This window comes from Piliocolobus tephrosceles, chromosome 13, assembly GCF_002776525.5.
Source record: "Piliocolobus tephrosceles isolate RC106 chromosome 13, ASM277652v3, whole genome shotgun sequence".
Classification (NCBI taxonomy): domain Eukaryota; kingdom Metazoa; phylum Chordata; class Mammalia; order Primates; family Cercopithecidae; genus Piliocolobus; species Piliocolobus tephrosceles.
Window position 1 is genome coordinate 29,911,051 of NC_045446.1, and position 25,078 is coordinate 29,936,128.

General features: G+C 41.1%; 2 protein-coding genes across 5 annotated transcripts in view; one reads left to right on the forward strand and one right to left on the reverse strand.

Moving 5' to 3' along the window:
• Nucleotides 1-4,973, forward strand: part of ELF5 (E74 like ETS transcription factor 5) — a 35,635-nt gene extending 30,662 nt beyond the window's left edge. For all 4 annotated transcript variants that reach the window (XM_023185562.2, XM_023185560.3, XM_023185559.2 and 1 more), the window contains 3 exons: nucleotides 1,248-1,316; nucleotides 2,789-2,984; nucleotides 3,443-4,973. In XM_023185562.2, the coding sequence (XP_023041330.1) occupies nucleotides 1,248-1,316; nucleotides 2,789-2,984; nucleotides 3,443-3,539 (362 nt within the window). In that variant the 3' untranslated portion in view covers nucleotides 3,540-4,973. The remainder of the gene's footprint in view (nucleotides 1-1,247; nucleotides 1,317-2,788; nucleotides 2,985-3,442) is intronic.
• A 6,693-nt stretch (nucleotides 4,974-11,666) lies between these two features.
• CAT (catalase) overlaps nucleotides 11,667-25,078 on the reverse strand; it is a 35,495-nt gene continuing 22,083 nt past the window's right edge. Inside the window, exons 9-13 of the mRNA XM_023185505.2 lie at nucleotides 24,210-24,348; nucleotides 21,356-21,486; nucleotides 15,350-15,457; nucleotides 12,684-12,767; nucleotides 11,667-12,356 (exon numbers count right to left, since the gene is read on the reverse strand). Coding sequence (XP_023041273.1) covers nucleotides 12,291-12,356; nucleotides 12,684-12,767; nucleotides 15,350-15,457; nucleotides 21,356-21,486; nucleotides 24,210-24,348 — 528 coding nt within the window. The 3' untranslated portion in view covers nucleotides 11,667-12,290. The remainder of the gene's footprint in view (nucleotides 12,357-12,683; nucleotides 12,768-15,349; nucleotides 15,458-21,355; nucleotides 21,487-24,209; nucleotides 24,349-25,078) is intronic.

A 25,078-nucleotide genomic window follows, 5' to 3' on the forward strand; every position in this document is an offset into this window, starting at 1 on the left:
GGTGTGGCATAGAACAGTATAGTTAGTATAGTACGGTATGGTGTGGCATAGAACAGTATAGTTAGTACGGTATGGTGTGGCATAGTACAGTATAGTTAGTATAGTATGGTATGGTGTGGTGTAGAACAGTATAGTTAGTATAGTACAGTATAGTGTGGTATAGAACAGTATAGTTAGTATAGTGCAGCATAGTGTGGTATAGAACAGTATAGTTAGTATAATACAGTATGATGTTGTATAGAACAGTATAGTCAGTATAGTATGGTGCAGTACAGTTATTATAGAATAGCACAGTGGCTGCTCAATGATACTGAGCACCTACTATATGCCCAGTAGTGTGCTAGATGCTGCAGGGTTATGTCTGGAAACACAAATCCCTGCCCCCTCGTGTACACAGACCGTGAACTTCATGAATAAATACACCATAGAATATGCTTGAATATTCCATGTAAAATGCGGAGCAGTGGGGAGAATGTGCAGACCCAACTTGATGGTCAGAGGAGGCCTCACTGGAAGGTGATTTTGAACCAGGATTGAGATGAGGGCGTGCACAAGCATCCAAGGGAAGAGCGTGCTGGACAAGTGGAAGAGCAACTGCGAAGCCACTGATGTGGAATGTGCCTGCACATTTCCAGAGAGCCTGAAGCCAGGGTGGCTGGGGCAAAGCAAGCAGGGGGCTAAGAGAAGCAGTGGAGACTGAGTGTGAGCTGGAGGGGCAGATCTGGTGCCACCATTTTAAAAACTCATATGCTACTCTGGGACAATGCTTGTCCAGGTGTCTCAGGTTGTGACTGACAGCCTGAGTTATCATTTAAGTCAGCACGGAGTTAATGTTTTGCTTTCTACCATTCATAAGCTCTAGTCTCTTTGCTTCTACTTGTGTCTCTTCTAGTCTGTTCTCCACACAGGAGCAAGAGAGATCTTCTTAAATTGAGGATCTTTGCTCTACACTTTGCTATAAAGTCCCAAGTGCTTCCTATGGTCTCCTAGGAAGGCCCTGCATGGGCCTCGATCAAAATCAGATTTATTTATTCTCATCAGGGTGGGTGAGATTGAATACAAGTGCTCCTCAAAGCCACATCTTAAAGCATCTTGACATCTGCCACCTACTAATCCCCCCCAAAGTGCCTAACGTGGTGTCTTCTACTACAAAGGCATTCAATTAGTGTTTGCTCATTTGGGTATGACTTGAGGTCTGAATGTGGCCTCTGTATCCCTTTCCCCTGCTATAAATTATTCTATTTCAGATGCTGATTCCAACTGCTTGAAAACAAGTGGCATCAAAAGTCAAGACGGTCACAGTCATAGTAGAACAAGTAAGTGCAGGATGCCGGTTTTCATTTCTAATTTCTTAAAACCATTCCTAAGACAAAGTCATCTACTTTAATAAGCTTTGAAACTAACATTTGAGTTGGACCAGTTACTCCCCAAGGAAGGTAGTAAAGAAATCAATGATTGCTTTTATATGTATTATCGAAGTCAGATTGATTTCTTCTCATAAGAGTGGGTGAGATTGAGCATCTGACAGTAGCAAATGGTAAACAAATCATAGCTAATAATTATCCATTAAATGTCTATTGAACCATTAAATGTCTTTCATATTGAACACCTACTATGAAAGACATGATCATAGTTGTAAACATTAGCTTTGGAATGCAAACTCTCTGGGTTCAAGTTCTGGCTCTAACATCTGGAGCCAGGTCCAATCCTGGGTCCACTGTGGCTTCTTCTCAGGGGAGGATAACAAAGAAAACACTGGGAATTGGCAATCCTATTAGCTTCCTCAGCACTAAGAGATCTGCCCAGAGCAGTGTCAAGCTTGTAATTTCACAAACATGTGTGAAGAAAACAATTGCTATATGCTGGATGTGATTCTAACCACTTGATATGTATTAAATCATTAAATCCTCTAACCTATCCTAGGAGACAAGTACTCTTATTATCCCATTTTATAGATAAAGTAACTCTAAGAGTTTATGGTTATAAAGGTACAAAGAGGAATTCAGGACCCAGACCCAGGCAGTGGGACTCCAGAGCTGGTCTTAACCACCAATCATAGAATAAGAGAAATACCAGCCTCTCATGAAAAATGAAATTTCAGGATCAGTCCACCCAGACAGTTGTGGCTATGGAATCATACAACCATGCTGCCTGTCAGAAAAAAGAATGAAAAGATCATCTGACGGTCATTTCATTCATTCCATAAAAATTAAACTGTAGTTCCATAGAACATCTGTGAGTCATAGTGTTGCCAGTCAGTGTAAACTGGATGTCTCTGAATGTGTGTTTCACAGTTGCTTCGATAGGAGACACAGACATGTCACAGCTCAGTAAGTTTCCAGGTAGAGCAATCAGTCGTAACAATGGGAAATATTCCCACAAAGCAGCAATTCTCATGAGCTAGTGAGAAATTGTACATCTCTTCTCTTAAAATTAAAAAAACAAGCTGGGCATGGTGGCTCACGCCTGTAATCCCAGCACTTTGGGAGGCTGAGGCGGGTACATCCCCTGAGGTCAGGAGTTCGAGGCCAGCCTGGTCAACATGGCAAAACCCCATCTCTACTAAAAATACAAAAAATTAGCAGGCGTGATGGTAGGTGCCTGTAATTCCAACTACTTGGGAGGCCGAAGCAGGAGAATCACTTGAACCCAGGAGGTAGAGGTTGCAGTGAGCCAAGATCACGCCATTGCTCTCCAGCCTGGGTGACAGAGTGAGACTCTCTCTCAAAAAAATAATAATAAATTTAAAAAACAATTGTAAATAGCTAATGTTTTCCCCTTTTCAAAGGCCTCCAAAGTTCTCATCTATGGGAATTTGTACGAGACCTGCTTCTATCTCCTGAAGAAAACTGTGGCATTCTGGAATGGGAAGATAGGGAACAAGGAATTTTTCGGGTGGTTAAATCAGAAGCCCTGGCAAAGATGTGGGGACAAAGGAAGAAAAATGACAGAATGACATACGAAAAGTTGAGCAGAGCCCTGAGGTAAGTTAATAGCATAAAATACCATGAGCCTTCAAGAAGAGTTATATAAAATCGCTGGCTGTAGAAAATTACACTGTTTTCGCAGGTTTTTTACTTGATAATGGAAAGGTCATGAGACAAAACTTTGGTTGTTAGTTACAGGTAGGATTATGGTTTGTAACTTGACACGCCGTCCTTAGCATGCTTGGCAGTATTCCCCAGGGATCACTCTGAATCCAGGCCATCTCACACACCCACACACACACAAAAAACACACATTTTGAACTGAGAATGGTGAGTTTCAGTCTTCAAGATGTCTGTGAAAGGTTTAAGTGTAAGTTGATAACGGGGCGTGAAAATACCAGGGTAACCAAAGACCAGCCTTGTCACCTGAGAGGAATGAGGAGACAGTGTTTGTGTTCTGTTGTTTTCCTAGGGTGCAAGCTCTCCCAGAATTTCTCTTCTGCTTGCTTTTTCAGATACTACTATAAAACAGGAATTCTGGAGCGGGTCGACCGAAGGTTAGTGTACAAATTTGGAAAAAATGCACATGGGTGGCAAGAAGATAAGCTATGATCTGCTCCAGGCATCAAGCTCATTTTATGGATTTCTGTCTTTTAAAACAATCAGATTGCAACAGACATTGGAAAGCCTTCATTTTCTTCTCTCTCTCTTTTTTTTAACCTGCAAACATGCTGATAAAATTTCTCCACATCTCAGCTTACATTTGGATTCACAGTTGTTGTCTATGGGGGGTGACAGCAGCGACTCTTAGGAAATCCTTTCTTCTCCGTAAGGGGATGAGGGGATGATCTTTTGTGGTGCCTTGATCAAACGTTATTATCCTAGAGTTGTGGAATGACAACAGCCCATGCCATTGGTGCTGATCAGAGAAAAACTATTCAATTCTGCCATTAGAGACACATCCGATACTCCCATCCCAAAGGTTCAAAAGTGTTCAAATAACTGTGGCAGCTCACCAAAGGTGGGGGAAAGCATGATTAGTTTGCAGGTTATGGTAGGAGAGGGTGAGATATAAGACATACATACTTCAGATTTTAAATTATTAAAGTCAAAAATCCATAGAAAAGTATCCTTTTTTTTTTTTTTTTTTTGAGACGGGTTCTCGCTATGTTGCCTGGGGCTGGTCTTGAACTCCTAGGCTCAAGCGATCCTCCCACCTCGGCCTCCCAAAGTACTGTGATTACACGTGTGAGCCACGGCACCTGGGCAGAAAAGTATCTTAATTAGTGAAAGAGCTGAGCCATCGAACTGGGACATAATTGGATTTAGCATAAGTTCATAGTAAGTTTCTTAACCAGAGCATCTTTTTGACCACTCAGCAAAACTTCCACAGACATCTTTCTGGACTTAAACACTTAACATTAACCACATTATTAATTGTTGCTGAGTTTATTACCCCTTCTAACTGATGGCTGACATCTGATATGCAGTTAGTCAACAGACACTGGCATCAATTACCAAATCACTGCTGTTTCTATGATTCAAGCTGTCAACACAATAAAATCATAATTCATTGATTCCATCTCTGGTCCAGATGTTAAACATTTATAAAACCGGAAATGTCCTAACAACTCTGTAACGGTCAATTCAATTGCGAGTCTTTGTTTTGTCTTCCTACCTGGTGTGTATTCAAATGCTGAAACACATACTCCCTTGACAAAAATAGTGACAGTGAATTTACACCAATAAATGTTCATGGGTTAAAGTCTGCACTGACATTTTCTCATCCATCACTGGAATGTAAGTTATTAGTGGCTTACAGCTAGGTGGACTGCCCCTAGGACTTCTATTTCACCAGAGCAGGAATCAATTGGTGAGGCACTGAACTGCTGTACAGGCTGCAGACCTCCGTACTTAAAGTTGAACTTCAAAGTAACCTGTTTTAAAAAATGTGAATTACTGTAAAATAATCTGTTTTTGGATTCATGTGTTTTCCAGGTGGATATAGTTTGTAAACAATATGAATAAAGTATTTAACATGTTCAACTGTCTGTGTATCATTCAATTCAGCATGGTAGGCTCAGCAAAACACTGACAACCTGTAAAACCTTTGGTGATGCTTCCATTTCCTAGCAGTTGTGTTTGGAGATTTATCTTTTATTTTTGGAGATGGGTTCTTGCTTGTTGCCCAAGCTGGCCTCAAACTCCCGGGCTCAGGTGATCCTCCCATCTCAACCTCCCAAGTACGTGGATTACTATGAACCTTTGCCAAATCCACACCACACCCAGCAGGCTGGAGATTTTTAAAGAGCCCAAAAAGATGTAAGAAATATATGGGGTAATCTTACCCTCCACCTTTAATATCGTAAGACAGAGGTTCCCATCACAAAATGGAGTTCATTGGCACGCATAGCCTACAGATGCATTTTTGTTTGGTGCACATAGCATTGTCTGTTTTTTTGAGCTTTTCTTTTATTTCTTACTGTGACTTCATTGCCTTATTTAGAAATCGAAAGATTCACCTAAAAATCCAGATTTCTAGCTTCTCTTTTAAAATCATATCTGGCAACACTAGTTTCTCAGTCTCTTGTGGTGTTAATTTCCTGGAGCTAAATTGAAGTTGCACCTTTGGACAGAGGATTTGGTCACTTTCTACTGCCTTCTGGACATACAGGTTGTCAGCTGTCATTCAACTTTGTTCTTGCACTACTGATGGTTGCTGTTAAAGCATCCAGAATGCCTTTACATTTTGAATGTGGGACCCATGTCCTGGCCATCTGAAGAGGTAAGTACCATGTTAATGGACCAGTCAGGATGAAAGGAAAGACTGTCCAGGAGAAGAGAAATTAGCTAACAGGAGGGGAATGGGGAGTTTTCAGGCAAGAGCTTGGCAGTGACAATAAAGCAGAGCCAAGCAGCTCAGAGGCATAGCAGGGACTAGGGTAGGGTAAACAGGCAGAAGTGGGCAGGACTGCAGAGAAACACACTGTCTAGGAGATGTGGATGCTTTCCCTCCCACCCCCTGGGCACCAAGCAGTTCAGAGAACGAAAACATTCATCCTTCTTGCTATTCAAGAAAGTTTCATTTTAGGAAACCATTAAACTAGCATCCTCTTTGTATTAGCTTTCTAGGGCTGCCTGTGAAAAATTACCAAAATTGATGGCTTAAAACAACAGAAATGTCTTCTCTCGCCGTTCTGGAGGCTACAAGTCTGAAATCAAGGAAGCCATAGGCTCTAAGAAAGAATCCTTCCAAAAAGAAAAAGAAAAGAGAAAAGAATCCTTCCCTTTTTCTTCCTGCTTCTGGTGACTCCACGCATTTCGTGACTTGTGGCTGCAAAACTCCAATCTCTGCCTCAGTCTTCCCATAACCTGCTCCTTCTTCTACCCTTTGGTCTCTTAGAAGGACACTTATTATTTGATTTAGGCCTCACCTGAGTGATTAGGATAACTTCCTCTTGTTTTTTTTTTTTTTTTTTTTTTGAGACAAAGTTTCGCTCTTGTCACCCAGGCTGGAGTGCAGTGGTGCAATCTTGGCTCACTGCATCCTCTGCCTCCCGGGTTCAAGCGATTCTCCTGCCTCAGCCTCCTAACTACCTGGAGCTATAGGCACACACCACCATGCCCAGCTAATTTTTTGTATTTTTTAGTACAGACGGGGTTTCACCACGTTGGCCAGGCAGATCTCGAACTGCTGACCTCAGGTGATTCGCCTGCCCAGGCCTCCCAAAGTGCTGGGGTTACAAGCGTGAGCCACCACGCCCAGCCTCCTCTTGATCTGTAACTTATGACATCGCAAAAATCCTTTTTCCAAATGAGTCACACTCACAGGTTCCAGGGATTAGAACATGGATATATCTTTTGGGGGATCACTGTCCACTTCACCACACTCTTTAAAGTAAGAGTTTTAGTTAAACATATAGCTCCATAATACAATTCATTGAAGGACAGAAAATACAAGGGACTGTTTAAAATGCTACACTTAGCCTAGCACCATGGCATACACCTGTAATCCCAGAACTTTGGGAGGCAAAGACAGGCAGATCGCTTGAGCTTAAGAGTTCGAGACCAGGCTGGCCAACATGACGAAACCCCATCTCTACAAAAATTACAAAAATTGGCTGGGCGTGGGGGTGTGCACCTATAGTCCCAGGGAGGCTGAGGCGGGAGGATAGCTTGAGCCCAGGAGATTGAGGCTGCAGTAAGCTGTGATTGCACCACTGCACTCAAGTCTGAGTGACAGAGTGAGATGCTGTCTCAAATAAATTAATAAATACACTGCTACACTTTGAGCAAACAATACCAAAGCAAAACAACAAAAAAATTAAAGCAATGGATAATGCAAAATTCGCTTATCAAATAGTCAAATGAGGGAATAAGTACTTCCTTTGTTAAAAGGATCTGCAATAGAGCTTTCCATAGCAAACTTTCCATATATTAATATGGGATTGTTTACCTTTATCAGAGTTTCAAAATTATACAGAGCTGGCCAGGTGCAGTGGCTCACACCTGTAATCCCAGTACTTTGAAAGGTGAAGGCGGGCAGATCACTTGAGGTCAGCAATTCGAGGTCAGCCTGGCCAACATGGTGAAACTCTGTCACTACTAAAAATACAAAAATTAGCTGGACACGTTGGGGTGTATCTGTAATCCCAGCTACTCAGGGCCTGAGAAACAAGAATCACTTGAACTTGATTCAAGCAATTACAGAGGCGGAGGTTGCAGTGAGCCAAGATCATACCACTGCACTCCAACCTGGGCAGGAGAGTGAGAATCTACCTCAAAAAAAAAAAAAAATTATACAGAACTTTTTTAGTTGACTTCCACTAACTAACCCTTCACATCTTTAAAAGAGCTAATTAAAAAAAAAAAAAAAAAAGTTAAGGCCTTCAGTTTGGCTTACCAGAGAGTTTAAAGTAGAATCTGGCCCTTTGCGCTTTGGTAATGCCATCAACTAACAGGCAATGAAATGGCCCAAGTAGCTTGCTTGTGGCTTTTCTCCCAGAAAAGTGAGTGCTAAGAAGTTCTTAAAACACTTCTTTAGCACAGATCACAAATCAGAGTGATGCCCTTTATCCAGGAAAGAAAAAATTAATGTGATTGGTTTTGTTTTTCTTTTTCGTGATTGAGTCTCACCCTGTTGCCCAGGCTGGTATGCAGTGGCACACTCTTGGCTCGCTACAACCTCCGCCTCCCAAGTTCAAGCAATTCTCCTACCTCAGTCTCCCAAGTAGCTAGGACTGCAGGTGTGCACCACCACGTCTAGCTAATTTTTTGTATTTTTACTAAAGATGGGGTTTCAACATGTTGGTCATGCTGGTCTCATACCTCTGACTTCAAATGATCTCCCCGCCTCAGCCTCCCAAAGTGCTGGGCATACAGGCATGAACCACCATGCCTGGTCGAATTAATGTGTTTTTAAACCAAAATTCTGACAATTTAATATGAAACAAACTAGGCAATCCTTCACAGTGTTTCTAAAAGCCCAGACCGAGTCCTCCTTTTAGAAGAACAAGTCTCACAAGCAGCATGAGGTCAGAGATGACCAGGTCCATGCACATTTGTGTCATTCCACAATGTCTGACTTTCATTAAAGTAATCTCAATCACAAAAGCCAGGAGCGTCATGGAGTTCCCAAGGAGGCAGTTTGCCTCAGTGCTTCCCATTCACTCGGTAGTCAGAGCTGCAGGCACACAGGCTCAAGCCACTCCACAAGTCAGTCAATACGGCAGACCATACATAATAGTACACTTAAAATGTAAATGTTATAGATTAAACATTCCACAACAAAGTAATATTTAACATCGAAAGAAGAAGGATAGGGAAAAAGGGTTAATGAATCAGTTCAGGGAAAGTGACTAAGGCAAAAAGAATCTCCTGGTCTGGGCCAGGCAGTCCAAGAGCCTTCAGTGGCAGATGCCAGGTGATTATCACCATTAACAGCAAGATGGTGTTAGTTAAGATGGCCACTTCGAGCTGCACAAGTCCTGTTTCTTTTTATAGCCACAGTCCTCTGGTGAGGACTGATAGTGGAAAAGTGTGCTTGTGGATGTCCTCATCTGGTTGGATGCAGTCTTTATTTATTAAGCAAACATCTTGTCCCTGTTGGCCAAGTGCCCTGTGAAATATAAGATGGAGTCTCTTTCTAAGATGGAGTTACTTATGTCAAGGGTGCTTGACATAACAAAAGAAAAGATTTTTAAATATTGGGAGTCTAATATTTACATTTTTAGATAGTGGTGTGGCAGAGTATAGGTGAAAAACACCTTTTTTTTTTGAGACGGAGTTGCACTGTGTCACCCAGGCTGGAGTGCAGTGGCGCAATTTCAGCTCACTACAACCTCTGCCTCCCGGGTTCAAGCAATTTTCCTGCCTCAGCCTCCAAGTGGCTGGGATTACAGGCACCTGCCACCATGCCCATCTAATTTTTTTTGTATTTTTATTACAGACGGGGTTTCACCATAGTGGCCAGGCTGCTCTCGAACTCCTGACCTCATGATCCACCTGCCTCAGCCTCCCAAAGTGCTGGGATTACAGGTAGAAGCCACCGCAGCCGGCCCGAAAAACACCTTTTAAGATGAGGATGCAAGAAATGAAAATGTTATGTCCACACAAAAATATGTACATAAATGTTCATACCAGCACTATTCATAATAGCCAAAAAGTAGAAACAGCCCAAATGTCCATCAAATGATAAATGGATAAAGAAAACATAGTAAATTCATACAGTGGAATATTATTTGGCAATTTAAAAGATGAAGCACTCATAGATGCTACAATGTGTAAGAATCTTGAAAATATTATGCTAAGTGAAAGAAGCCAGTCACAAAAGACCACATATTGTATGATTCCATTTAAGTGAAACGTGCAGAGCAGGCAAATCTTAGATTCATGATGGCCGAGGGCTGGGGGCAAGGTTAAGAAAGAAATGTAGAGTGGCTGCTAATTGGGGTGATGAAAATGCTCTAAAATTGATTGTGGTGCTAGCTGCACAATTCTGTGAATATACAAAAAAATTTACCCGTACGCTTTAAATGGGTGGTTTTTATGGTATGTGAATTATATCTCAATAAAGCTCTTATTTTAAAAAAGGAAGAAGAAAGAAAAGAAAAAAAGGAGGATGATGAGGGCAAGAAGGACAAGAAGAGAGAGGATGAGGAGGAAGAAGAATGAGGAGGAGGAGAAAGGGAGGAGGAGAAGGAGAGCTGGGCATGGTGACGTGTGCCTGTAGTCCGAGTTACTCGGGAGGCTGAGGCCAGCCTGGGCAACATAATGATACGCCATCTCTAAAATAAATAAATAATGAAGAAGGCAGTGTGAATGACCAACTGTGTCAAACACTGCTGAGAGGCCATGTAAGACAAGGACTAAGAATGGACCGCTGGATATTTTTTGTGTGGTAAAATATACACAAAACTTACCATTTAGCCATTTGTAGGTGTACAGTTCGGTAGCATTAAATACATTCACACTGTTGTGCAACCATCACCACCAACCATCTACCATCTCCAGAAGTTCTCACCTTTCCAAATAAAAAGCGCAGTGGCACAATCTTGGCTGACTGCAACCTTCGTCTCCCGGGTTCAAGCGATTCTCCCGCCTCAGCCTCACGAGTAGCTGGGATTACAGGTGCACACCACCACACGCAGCTAATTTTTGTATTTTTAGTAGAAATGGGGTTCCACCACATCGGCCAGGCTGATCTCAAACTCCTGACCTCAGGTGATCCACCCACCTTGGCCTCCCAAAGTGCTGGGTTTACAGGCATGAGCCGCTGCACCCAACCCAATAAATCTATTTTTCTATGTCTACAAATATAACAGTCTCAAAGCATACTCAAATACAGGGGGAATTCAGGCAGGAGGGTTTGACAGAGGAGTAAAGAAATCTGCGCTAAAAGACCAAGAATGAGTTTGTATCTGTCTGTTAGTGGTCTAATGGTTTCCTGAAGCCTGTAACTTAGGAACTCCTGAAAGTACAAACTGGTTTGGTGTTTTGTTTTGTTTTTAGTTGTTTTTGTTGTTGTTTTGAGACAAGGTCTCACTCTGTTGCCCAGGCTGGAGTGCAGTGGTGCAATCATGGCTCACTGCAGGCTCAACCTCCTGGGCTCAAGAGATCCTCCCGCCTCAGCCTCCCTAGTAGCTGGAACTACAGGCATGAGCTACCACACTCGGCTAATTTTTGTATTTTTTGTACAGACAGGGCTTTGCCATGTTGCCCAGGCTGGTCTCAAACTCCTGAGTTCAAGTGATCCTTCTGCCTTGGCTTCCCAAAGTGCTGGGATTACAGGCATGAGCCACCACACCCAGCACAAACTGGTTTTGAATATGAACGGAATAAAGATTTTCAAGGAAAACAAATTTTTATTTAGTATTCAGAACTCATCTTTAAAGTCTTCCATGTGATTTTCAACCATGATAGGCAAATATGGGTTTTAAAAAGAAGGAAGAGGAAAGTAACTAGTGGTTCTGAGCCCATATTTTAAAAACTCAATCATAGGTAAGTGAGCGAATGGACAAGAGATTTAAGTAATTTTCAAAGTTAGGGCATTTGCTATTTTATCAGTGGCTCAGAAGGCTGTCCAAAGGCTATAGATTTAAACAAATAACATAGTGTCCTTGAGATACTGGCATTTCCATTTTTAAGGGTAAATATCTGAAAATGATGATGTTCAAATTAAGAGTCTGGTGGCAGTTTACAGTTATACATGGAGTCGAAAGAAATCAAATACCATCTCTATTCTTATATATGGATTATTTATTGTAAAAATGTAAGCAATTACAAATTGATCTGTTGCGAAATCAGTGCAAATTAACATTAATGTAATTCCAAGTGAAAAAAATGAATTTGATCAATTATAATCAGGAATAAACATTAAACCATGATGGTGCTCAAGTTATTTTCTGACGACACTGGTGTATTAAATGTGCTTTTCCTATGAGAACCTTAGAAAAATAAAAACTTCTGAGTGGATCATCTTTATCTTTCCTTTTTATATAATTATAGCCATATTTTAATATAATAGGCCATGAGGTGATATGTAAACATACATAATTTCAACAAATTTTATCAAATAAAATCGTATTTCTAGCTAGAAACTTTCCTTCTAATCATTTTAAATGAATAATCCAACCAACTGTCAAAACAAATTTTTTTTTAAATGACTGTTAAATCCTAACCTTCATTTTCCCCTGGGGAAAGAGCATTAAAATTGTTACACGATCTGCTATGGAAAGCGGGATTCTCTATTTTGAAGCCACTAGCTTGCATTTGCGCATCTAGCACCGGAGAATCTTCATCCAGTGATGAGCGGATTACATAGGTGAACGCTAAGCTTTGCTGCACAGGCGCGGGGCCCCGGCCTCACAGATTTGCCTTCTCCCTTGCAGCCAAGTGAGACTCGGACTGCACAAAGGTGTGAATCGCATTCTGTTTTAAGAGAACAAGATGGGCAGGTTAATCACGTCATAGGAAGCAACGTGATATTTACTTAGTTTTAATATGTATGCAAATTAAAATAATAATTCAAAATTCATTCACTTTAACTGTCTTAAATTGCCCAGGGCTAAAATGAAGAGTATGTGTTTTGCTGGTGAGTTCTTTTATTTCTCAAATGAATTTCTGCACAGCTGCTTAAGAAATCTAACACTGGCAGGTAACGGCCCCTGCAGACTGTAATGCTGAGTGGTAACTAAGCCGCGCCTATTCCAACCTAGCACACACGGCCTCTGCGTGGCCAGGCTGCTCTCAGCTTACCTTAGGCTTCTCAGCATTGTACTTGTCCAGAAGAGTCTGGATGCGGGACCCATAGTCAGGGTGGACCTCAGTGAAGTTCTTGACCTAAGGCCAAAAGAAAATAAATGCAAGCATTACTCTAACTCCCTACTATATCACTCCCCAGTGACTGTGGTTTCCCAGTGTTTACTCTACAGGGGAGGAAAGATGTTTCAGCAGGAGGCAGTACTACAGGTGTTTAATAATGCCAGCCTCAGAGTTAAGACGCAGGTCCAGTGAACACTCTGACATATATACTGGCTGAGCAACCTCGGACAGGTCACTTAACTTATCTGAGCTTATGTCCCTCTGCCAAAATGTTCAAGAAAATGACACCTAATCGGTATAAAAAAATACTATTTGGTCTTTGTCCCCTATTCCCGACACAGATCTAAAATCCTTCAAATTTACTGTCTTTTATATACTACTAAGATGATCCATGGGGGCCTAGATAGCTTCCTGATGGAGGTTGGCACCAGGAAGAACAAGCATGCAATCAGAAGGTTAGAACTTCCAGCCCCACCCCCAAACCTCCAGGGAGGGGAGAGGGGCTGGAGATTGTGTTCAATCACCCATAGCCAATAATTTCATCAATCATGCCTATGTCATAAAACCTCCAGAAAAACCTGCAACTGGCAAGGTCAGCGAGCGTCTGGATTGGTGCACACTCCAGGAGCTGGAAGGGCGGTCCACCCAGGGAGGCACAGAAACTCCGAGGCCTTCCCCCATGCCCCTCTTCCATTTGGCTATCCCTGAGTTATATTCTTTATAATAAATCGGTAAACATAAGTAAATCATTTTCCTGAATTTTATGAGTCTTTCCAGCAAATTATCAAACCTGAGGAAAGGGCATGCAAACCCCTAATTTGCAGTCAGAATCTGCAGAAGTGTGCATAACCAGGGTACCTCATTTGTCATCTAAAGTAGGAACTGAACCCTAAATCTTTGGGTTCTGACTCTAGCTCCAGGAGTTACTGTTAGAATTGAATTGAGTTATAGGACACAAAGTTGCTGTCAAAGAATTAGAGAATTGCTTATTGTTGGGGAAAAAAAACGCATACAACCTAGGCCAGGCGCAGTGGCTCACGCCTGTAATCCCAGCACTTTGGGAGGCCGAGGTGGACGGATCACCTGAGGTCAGGAGTTCAAGACCAGTCTGGCTAACATGGCAAAACTCCATCTCTACTAAAAACACAAAAATTAGTCGGGCATGGTGGGGCATGCCTGTAGTCCAAGCTACTGGGGAGGCTGAGGCAGGAAAATCTCTTGAACCCAGGAGGCAGAGGTTGCAGTGAGCCGAGATCATGCCACTGCACTCCAGCCTGGGTGACAGAACAAGACTTCATCTTTAAAAAAAAAAAAAAAAAAAAAAAACCCCACACAACCTACCTCACAGGATGCTATGAGAAAAATACCGAGAGGTGAGCTGCATTTACTGCATGGAAACAGCTGACCTCAGAGTAAGCGCTTAATAAGTTACAGCAATTTACATTGAGAAATGGGCCCAGACACAGCCTAAAGTTAATGTGAAGGATACAAGAACACTGGTACATGGCAGCACAACTCCACATACTTCAGGCAGGAATTCCCCAGCAGACAGCAAGAGGAGCCATGGCACTGGGAACCCATAAAAGCCTTACAGTTTCAGCATATGTGAAAGGAGAATGCCAAGGGTTCCAGCTCGGTTCTGCTACTTGCAAGCTGTCTTATACATTCTCTCCAGTAAAAGAAGATAAGTCCTGCCCTGCCTACTGCACAGAGCACCCGTCAGGCTCTCTGCTGATACTTGAACCCAGGCCCTTGGACACAGCCCAGACAGCTGCTTAGCCCAGCTGCCCCTAGGAACAGAGAAGAAGCAACTAGGGGCCAAGGGAAAAGGGGGATTTCTAGATTTGCAAAAAGCTTAGCTCTGGGACAGGCCAGAAAATCAGAAGTGACAGGTCTTCATGCAGCTCAATGAGCGACCATCAGAAATACCCCAGCACCTTAGCACGAAAGTCTAGCCTGCCTTTTGGAAGCACTGCAGTTCTTATTCCAGAAATCATGCAAATTTCTAGTTTGCATCTGAAGGAGAATCAAGGTATCACGACATTAAGCCTTTAGGCAGGTTTCAAACCATAAAAATGCAAAAAAGACAGACAGACAGACAGATTGACTGATTGACTGATTTTAGAGACAGGGTCTCCCTATGTTGTCCAGGCTGGCCCTGTACTCCTGGGCTTAAGCGATCCTCCCACCTCAAGCTCCCAAGTAGTTAGGACTACAGGTACATGCCATCACACCAGCTGATATATTTATTATCATCCAAAGTTTAAGTAGAATTGCAGCAGGACTCACATTTTGATTTACTGTCTTGCACAGAACTTGGCTGCAGCCGAATTAAACAGCACAGGATAAAATTCACTCTGAACACAACTAAATTAGTACACATTGGACAAACAGCAAAGGACCAATGGATATGCCAGACCAGATAAAACACGGAAAGAAAATAATCAGAAGTTGGTTGGGGATTACTGGTATTTTTTTTTTTTTTAAGTCCTCCTAAGTCAAGCACAATAGAAATGGCACTTTCTTTTTAGGGTTCTCCCACACAGCTGCACTGTCTTCCCAAGCCAGCGGAGGGCACCCTTCAGCTCACAAAGACTCACCGCTTTCCTTTGGATGAAAAGTTGTGCATCTTTCAGGTGGCCTGCAATGTTCTCACACAGACGTTTCCTCTGTTCCTCATTCAGCACGTTCACATAGAATGCCCGCACCTGCTCAGGGAAAAGAGCAAGTGCAGAGAATCGAATCACCAGTTTATCACCAACAAAGTTCACCTACTACAACACTTACGAAATCAATGATAAAAAAAGTTAGAATTTAAGAATAATTTTTTTTTTTTTTTTTTTTTTTGAGGCGGAGTCTTGCTCTGTCGCCCGGACTGGAGTGCAGTGGCCGGATCTCAGCTCACCGCAAGCTCCGCCTCCCGGGTTTACGCCATTCTCCTGCCTCAGCCTCCCGAGTAGCTGAGACTACAGGCACCCGCCACCTCGCCCAGCTAGTTTTTGTATTTTTAGTAGAGACGGGGTTTCACCGTGTTAGTCAGGATGGTCTCGATCTCCTGACCTCATGATCCGCCTGTCTCGGCCTCCCAAAGTGCTGGGATTACAGGCTTGAGCCACCGCGCCCGGCCAGAATTTAAGAATAATTTTAAATTACTAACTAAAACTGTCATTTGGGTTGTGTTCATTTTTTGTTTTAAGCAAAATAAGTAAAATTCATTTATTAATAGCTCTTAACTGCTTTCTAATAATATCCTTTATAGTAACTGCTATAATTCTCTTATAAATAGATCTACATTTTAAAACCTCACCACATGCTTAATACTGACAAGTCTAAAATGTGCAAGCTGCCTTTGAATGTAAACTTAGCACAATACAACCTTTGTTCAATTCACCCAGAACCATGGAGGAAAATAAAAACTAATTTAGCTAGAGATATAATTTGATATATAGATATGTAATTATATGTAGAGATAATATATATAAAAACTACCTCATTTATACATGTGCATCTGTAGTTATTCTGAAGCCAATATTTCTTAGGCAAAACATATGAATAGCGATATTTTGCTAGATTATTGGGTTTGCCTCTAAAATAAATATCCATAAATTAAAATGAAAAATAGGAGTTTAGTATCAGGTATGTGAATCTGAGCAGCCTCTGCCCAATTCTGAAACAGGTTGTAGCTATGATTTTATTCTTACATTTCATTCATTCATTCCACTCATTCAACAAATATTGAGTATCTATAATGTGCCAGACTCTGTTCTATGTGCTGTTCTATTAATGTTTACAAAGTCCAATAACACCCAATTATCCAAAGTATCACCTTCATAACATATTAAGAGATGCATCATTTCCCTAAGTCATCAAATATCAGGCTATAATTATGTTTTTAAATTTTTGAGTAAAGTTTAAACCTGCTACCAAAGTTAATCAGACATAACACAATCTAATCAAAGTACTATATCCTGGGGATCTTCTCAGGCCTATCTCCAATTCACTAATTCGCTCTTCAGCTGTATTTGACGTACTTTGTGAAAACGTCGACTGGGTCACGTTTGAGTTTCTATTTCAAACGTGAGATACCTGTTGAGTTTTTATTTCATGGATAGTAATTTTTGTTTCTAGAAAATACTATTTGGTTCTTTTTCAAATTGACCTGTTTGTTTTTCTCCTCATATCCTATTGTCTTAATAATATTCCCTTTCTGCATCTCTTTAAATATGTATGTTTATTTTAAAGCCTCTTTCCACTGCTCATGTCTATGATTCTTCCATCTATTATTGCATGTGTAATTTCTCATTAGATTTCCTTGTATGTATTATAATTTTTCACTATGACTCATCTTCAACAGGAGTTATCTTCTGCAGAAGTACCAAATGTATCCTAGTTGTAAAAGTGTCTTCCTGTGGTGATTTTCTCATCTCTGCAAAGACCTAACAGGGTTCACTGATTCACTTGTTTCTCAGTTAAGGTCTTTCATGGTTCCAACTGGAGTAAGAATGCAGGGACCTCATTTGAGCACAGCATAGGGGAAGGACTCCCAATTTCTTGGAGTTGACTGCTTCCATTTAGAGCCCACATGCTTCCAAGCTGCATCCTCAGTCTGATGGGTAGTTGAGGTGCCCTTTCCTGGTTCTCACCATTATGCCAAGAGCTGAGCTCTAGTTCTGTGAAAACTGTGAAGCCTGTGGCCTCAACTCCTAACCCCTTGGAGGCATAAAATCTTCATAAGGTACAAATCAGGTCTGGTTACCATTACACAATATATACTTTCAACATTCATGCACTACTCTGATTCCTTTTTCATTTGTGGAACTTGGAAATTAAAACTTTCTTGTTTTTTTAGCCCAGCTACATTATTAAAAAAAAATTAATCCTTCTATGGGAAAACTGGGACAGTGAGAAGTAGAAGAAAGGCCTCCCGTGTCAGCTCAATTTGCCATCTTGAACCTCAATCTACACCTCAGTCTGTCACCTCAATCTACAGTCTTGAACATCTTGAAGTGTAAGAATTTGTTCCTGCAATTCCAGTGGAATGCTGCAGCCAGCTTGCTTATGACAGTAGAAACACAGCCATTATAAAGATTAAATTACATAAACTTATAATTAAGTATAGTACAAACAAAAGTAATACTCAAAACATCATTTCCTAATTAATAAATATTACCTATGTTTTTGAAGTCATTTGTGTCTACTGTATCACTATGGGGGAAATACTATATAACAGTGATACAGCACATCATTTTGCAATGCCACAGGTTTAGTGACATCATGTTAGTAGCCTGAAATCAGCCCTATGAAATATTTCCACCATGAAAATGGATAAACACTACAAACCAGGGCTTTCTCCCCAGGTAGCCAGCTGTTAAATATTTATCAACACACCACTGAATAAAATCCATTTAAAAAAAAAAACCTTGCTGTCTCAGAGATTTAGTTAATCACTTTTACAACTAGGATACATTTGGTACTTTTGCAGAAAATAACTCCTGTTGAAGATGAGTCATAGTGAAAAATTATAATACGAGGAAACCCAATGAGAAATTACACATGCAATAATAGATGGAAGAATCATAGACATGATCATTGGAAAGAGGCTTTAAAATAAACATACATATTTAAAGAGATGCAAAAAAGGAATATTATTAAGACAATAGGATATGAGGAGAAAAACAGGTAGATCTGAAAAAGAACCAGATAACATTCTTTGTTGTTGTTGTTTTAGTTTTGGTTTTTGTTCTTGTTGTTGTTTTGAGACAGAGTTTTGTTCTTGTTGCCCAGGTTGGAGTGCAATGGCACAGTCTCAGCTTGCTGCAACCTCTACCTCCCGAGTTCAAGTGATTCTCCTGCCTCAGCCTCCCAAGTAGCTGGGATTATAGGCACCCGCCACCATGCCCAGCTAATTTTTTTTGTATTTTTTGTAGAGATGGGGTTTTACCACGTTGGCCAGGCTGGTTTCAAACTCCTGACCTCAGGCGATCCACCTGCCTTGGCCTGCCAAAGTGCTGGGGTTACAGGTGTGAGCCACCATACCCAGCCTACAGGTTTAAGGGTTAAACAAAAAAAACAAAGTATGTGTACATATTCCGTCACCAGGGGCGGAATGCAGTACAGCAATCATAGCTCACTATGGCCTCGAACTCCTCAGATGAAGCAGCCTTGATAATATCTATTGTTCTATCTTCCAATTCACCAATCTTCTCTTCAGCCATGTTAACCTCCTTTAAAAGCCATCTACTAAATTCTAAATTCAGTTGTTATATTTTCTAGTTATGTCCATTCAACTCTTTTTCTATAGCTTAAAGTTCTCTTACTAAATTCTTCATGCTGTCATCTATTTTCTTAAACTTATTAATCAGTCATTTTAAAACCTGTATCTGACAATTCCATTATTTAAGCCTCCAGTAGGTTTGTTTCTACTGTCAGTTTGTAGGGGGTTTTTTCTCCCTCTTGATTTTCGGTCATAAGGTCTTAATGTATTAGGTGCCTGGTCATTTACTGTTGAATGCTGAACATTTCCATATAAAAAGGTCTAGAATCATTTGAGGTTCTATTTTCCACCAAAGAAAATTTTGTTTGCTTCTGACAGATGGCGTAGAGAGAGATCACCTTAATCCAATCTGAGACTGAGCAGAGGCAAAGTTGTGTTTCATGTTTTGTGAGAGCAAGTTTATTTCAAGTTTGCCCTTATTCCTCGGCATGGCCCTTCAGGGATTTCAACTGAAAGCCCTGAGTGTAACTAGAGGCTCTGCTTCTTTGCAGACCTTGAATTCCAATTTTTTGTCCCTTCAGACTCATAAGACTTGCTGTAAACACCACTCAGCTTCTGGACCAGTGCTTACAAATTAACAAATACTTCAAGAGGAAAGGAAACCAAATGTCAAATTTACTTCTCTGCACTTTTTTTTCTGCACTTCTTTTCCATCTTTGATCTTGATCCTTTAAATCTTTGTTGCTTTGTTAGCTCTCCAAAGCCTTCAAACAAATGCTTTATGTATTTTACCTACTTTTTCAATGTTCTCCATGAAATGGTAAGTATGATACAAGCTAGTCTGCCAGAGACAGAGGCAAGCCCAAGTGAATCATTTTTAAGAGAATAAATCTGGACTTTCCTATGTATTTCCCATGTAATGCATCATCACAGAATTATGCTATGAATCTATAACAATAGTACTGTGATTACTTAAAAACCACACTATATCCTATATAGTGATAAGAAATTCTCTCAATAAGGATGAGCACATAATAAATTTTCATGTGTAAGCAATAGCCTCATTAATTAAGTTTTGCAAGGGTTGTATCGGCTGGTTTAATACCTGTATTGACCTCATATAGGCAAAATTCTTTGAGAGGCAGGGAATGTACTGTAATATACTTGGTGTCATCTGCATCACCAAAAATAATGCAGTTACATACAAGGTTTGCAGGAAATGTTTTAAGCTCATCTAAAAATGGTTTATATCCTACAATAATGTAATTTCTTTTTTATATATACATATATATGTATATATGTAAATGCTTTTCAAGCAAAGATATCCTCACAGTGAATTAATTCATGTATTTAAGTATCTTTTACTTGGAACCCACATTCACAAACTGAGAAACTAGAAATAGGTTCTAATCTCATTTAAATACTAAGTTTAACACTAACTGCTCAAACAGAGCTCTAGAACAACCATACTTTGAACTTTATTATTTTATTGTGTGTGATATAAGTTACACTGGACACATTAAGGAGGCAGCTGCCCACCCACAGGCCCTTTCAAATCTGAGGGCCTCCTTCATATCATGTGCTGAAACAGCCCTTAGGACAGCCATAAGCGACAGGAAAGAGGATGAGCACTTGACCTGGGGCAGTTAACTAGAGGCTGACCAAGGCCAATGGTGCAACCTGGGGTGAAAAGATTAGCCAAGTCAATAGGATTCCATCTCTCTAGAATCTGAGATAGACGTGCTGAGAAAAGGAGTAAAAGGTGGTCCAAAAAAAAAAGAGTAATACATGGAGAAAGATGCCTTAAAGGAGAAACCATTGTGGAAAAGCCACAACAATGATAAAAGAGAAGCTCTGACGCAGATAGGAGAAAACAGGAAGCCATGATAAAAAATAATCGATTAGCACTGGCAAGCAGAAGCAGACAGATGGAGAATAAGCCACGTGAAGGGCGAGCTCTGCAGTGGAAACGCCCACACTCTTATGGCCAAGGTTCCTGAAGCTATTTTGGATCTCTAGTTCTAGTCCTTGAACCTGGGCTGTCCTGCCCAGATTCTTAGATTTGTCTCCACATACGCTCTATATGCTCATTTCTTAAATTCCCATGAAATCACTGTTTCCCCAATGTCCCCCTCCCCATATCCCTTCAATAAAGTTTGAAGAAACTGAGACAGAGTCTCCATACCTTGAGGCAAAAGACCAGAGGAATAAAACCCTTCAACTCCAGCCAGTTAGGGGCCCAATTTACTATCACAGACGAGTCTTCCTTGAATTCAATTTAAGATACATCAGACAGTTTGGGCGTTGCGGGTGGGAGGGGGGGTGCAGATTATGCAGGCATTGACAAGGAGAATTAGCAGGTGACTTCCATAGCAGACAAAGAAGTCATTACCTGAGTAACATTATCATCATTGGCAGTGTTGAATCTCCGCACTTCTCCAGGATACTGGGTGCTGTGCTCCAGGACAGAAGGCTGTTGTTCTGGAGCACCAAAGCTGTTGGGGTAGTAATTTGGAGCACCACCTTCAAGAGAAAACCACTCAGATGCACTTAGGAACAAGAAAAGTCAAGTAGGTCTGCAAATAATCACTGTGATGAGAAATAAATTTAAGTGGTAATCAAATACACATGTATACATACACGGATATAAACACAACATACACATGTTATTTTTAATTTCCTGCATTTAGCTACAGGTAGTATGAAGATTCTTAGGGAACGCTGCCATCTGCTAAATGCTTGCACAGGCTGCTGCACTTTATGAATGAATCTCAAAGTCCCTTTTGACACTTCAAAGGGTCTCACCTATCAAGTCTTCTGAGGCTTATAGCACATGTAGAAGTTTATACAGGCTTGATTTGGCCACCATACAGGGATGAGGTTCAAAGACACATTTCAAAATTGACTTGAAAAATTGTGTCATTTGGACTCAGGTTCAATTCAAACACTGCATCACAAAATTCTTGACGGAAATCTGAAAGTTCTGGTTCTGCTCCTTGAATCTACAAACACAAGCATGGGGTTCTGTGATGTGACCTGACTGCTGCAAGGTCACACAGAAGCCAGTGGTAGATATGGGGTTGGAACTCTGGGTTCTTTGTCTCCTCCAGCCCAGCATACACAGTATTTCCATTACAGAACTCTACTTTGCTATTCCTTGAAGTGTTTTTAGGATTCTCAGGCTATCTCTCCTTTACTGACGATGATGACTTTGTTCCATTGTAGCTTCACTTTCACACCCTCCACAGATCAATAAAAAAAAGAATTTTTTAAAAAATGTGGTAATTGTATATCAGCACTTACTTATCTGGACTTATAAGAAACAGTGACAAATATAATCAAAACATTTTCTTTGACTTTTGAAATAAATTATGAAGCTTTTTTTTCATTTTGGCATATTTATTTTCTCAACTACACTTTGCTTTGGCTGATATTAGCAGAAGCTTTCATTACCCGAGCACACACTGCCTAAACAGGAGTGGCCCAGAAACATATTAAGTGGTTTGAGCAAACCAATCTGGGGTTGGAATTTTAGCCAGCTCACTGCCATAACAGATAATCCACAGCAGATAATCAAGAAATGCCTATGTATGACATTCATCAAGACACCAAGTGCGTGTGTAGGGGAAGGAAGAACAACATACTATTATGGAGCCCAATTATTAGCTCAAGAAATTCAACAGATCAGCCACATCTACATGAAAAGCAAAATGCTCCAACAACCAGCCATCACAGTGTTTTCTTCATTAAGAATTAGCTCTTTGAAATGTGCCTAGTTAATTTTTAAAATCCTGCTTCCAAAGGAGCTCCAACCTTTACTCAAAGTGGGAGTTGTCTTTAAGGCACTGACCACAAGAACAAATAAGCACTTTCATGGAGCTTCTAGGTCATAGCCCAAATGCTCTACTTTTAAAATCAGGCCAGGTGCAGTGGCTCATGCCTGTAATCCCAGCACTTTGGGGGGCCGAAGTGGGTGGATCACCTGAGGTCAAGAGTTCAGGACCAGCCTGGCCAATGAAACCCTGTCTCTACTAAAAATACGAAAACTAGCTGGCATGGTGGCACACTCCTATAGTTCCAGCTACACAGGAGGCTAAGGCATGAGAATCGCTTGAACCCAGAGGGGGAGGCTGCAGTGAGCTAAGATCATGCCACTGCACTCCAGCCTGGGCAACAGAGTGAGACTCTGTCTCAAAAATAAATAAATATAGCAAAATGTAACAGCTGTGGCCTTTGGGTGTTGGGATTATATGGGTATTTTTCTTTTTTCTTCTTTTTCCTATGTTTTCCAAATTTTCTTTAGGACACATATATTATTTTTATTATAGAAAAATAAACTTTCTTTGAATATAGACATCTGTGGTTATAAACATAAATCATCAGTAAAATTTCTAAAGGGATCAAAGCATGCAGTCCATATTACTAAAACACGTGTCCTAAATGGGAAAAGAAAATAACTGAGATCTATATTAAACTGTGGAATAGTAAAAGGAAAAAACTTCAATCAAGCATTCTGCTTGACTTATTAGAATAAGTAATTAGAACTAGAGGCTGTTTGTATACGACACCAAAAAAAAAGTAGTTAAAAGAAAAAGATTATAAGTTTGATAAATGAGTTCCAAAAAAAAACAAAAAGTGGTAGAGTTGATTCACATGACTTTATTCACTTAGGGAAAAATGAAGGGAGAGGAATCCTTTGACTTGCTCTGCCTTCCCTACTCTCTTCTCCCCAGCCTTCCCTGCTAATTCTAGCTCCCTTCCAAATTCTAGCTAGGGCTAGACCTGCTCCTCCGGGACCCCAACAGAACTGCAAAGAGAAACAAAAGACTCCAACTCTTGGCTTTCGCACTTCTAAGGGTCTAAGTCTTGGTGATTTTACAGTGATTTAAGGAACTGTCCATTTTGGTGAAGTGTCTTCAAAACCTAACTCCCACACTGGATGCTACCGTACTCTAGCCAGTGTGAAAGATCTTACTCCCTGCTTTTAACTACTGGATACAAGTAACATCTGAAGTGGAAACTCTCAATAAAATATATAAAATAGATTAAAAGCATGGAGAGTCCTCAGGCAGCCTAAATCTTCACTGTTGGGCAAAAAAACGCCCAGTTAGCAGCACCTGGAGAGCACCTTCACCAAGCAGGAAGGTCCTGCGGGGGCACCTTGAGAGCCACTGGCCTGGCCTCCCACCCATCTGCTCCACATGCCCTCTGCCCGCGCATGGGGAGCCCAATGTCTTAAGGCCTACCCTGATTGTCCTGCACGCACATGGGGCCGTCACGCTGGTAGCTGGCCACTCGAGCACGGTAGGGACAGTTCACAGGTATCTGAAGATAATTGGGTCCCAGGCGGTGGCGGTGAGTGTCAGGATAGGCAAAAAGGCGGCCCTGCAGTAATAAATGCAATAGATACTGACTAGGGGCAGTAACATATAACATAGGAATGGGCTGTAAACTTCATTCTGAAATTTGAAGTACAAAGCACTCTGTACATGGTTACCATAAAATTCTGCCTTTCCCCCTACTTAAGAGTGAAGCCTCTACTCTTACGAGTTCTGCCTAACTGAACAGTTCTTAATTTCCCAGGCCCTATGGCCGACCATAAATCTTCCATCTGTTTTAGGCAATAATACCTTTTTTTTCCCCTTCTGCATAACAAGTTAGTGTCTTGTCTCATACTGTATTACTTGCTATTCCCAAGGAAGTATCACATTATAAAACAAATGTGCTAGAACATTAACTAACTGAAATATTGAATTAATTCTATTCCTCCTCATTCCCTCACTCCAGGGGAGGCACCAATCATTTGCTCTTAACAAAAAGCAACAAATTTCTACAAAACCAACAGTATGGGAAATTCTTCAAATAAGCGCTTCCAACTGGGCACAGTAGCTCATGCCTATTATAATCCCAGCACTCTGGGAGGCCAAGGTGGGAGGATCACTTGGGCCCAGTTGTTTGAGACCAGCCTGGGCAACACAGCGAGACCTGTCTCTACAAAAAAAAAAAAAAATTAAAACATTAACCAAGTATGGTGGCATGTGCCTGTAGTCCCAGCTACTCCAAGAGGCTGAAGTGGGAGGACTGCTTGGCCCAGGGGGTTGAGGCAGCAGCAAGC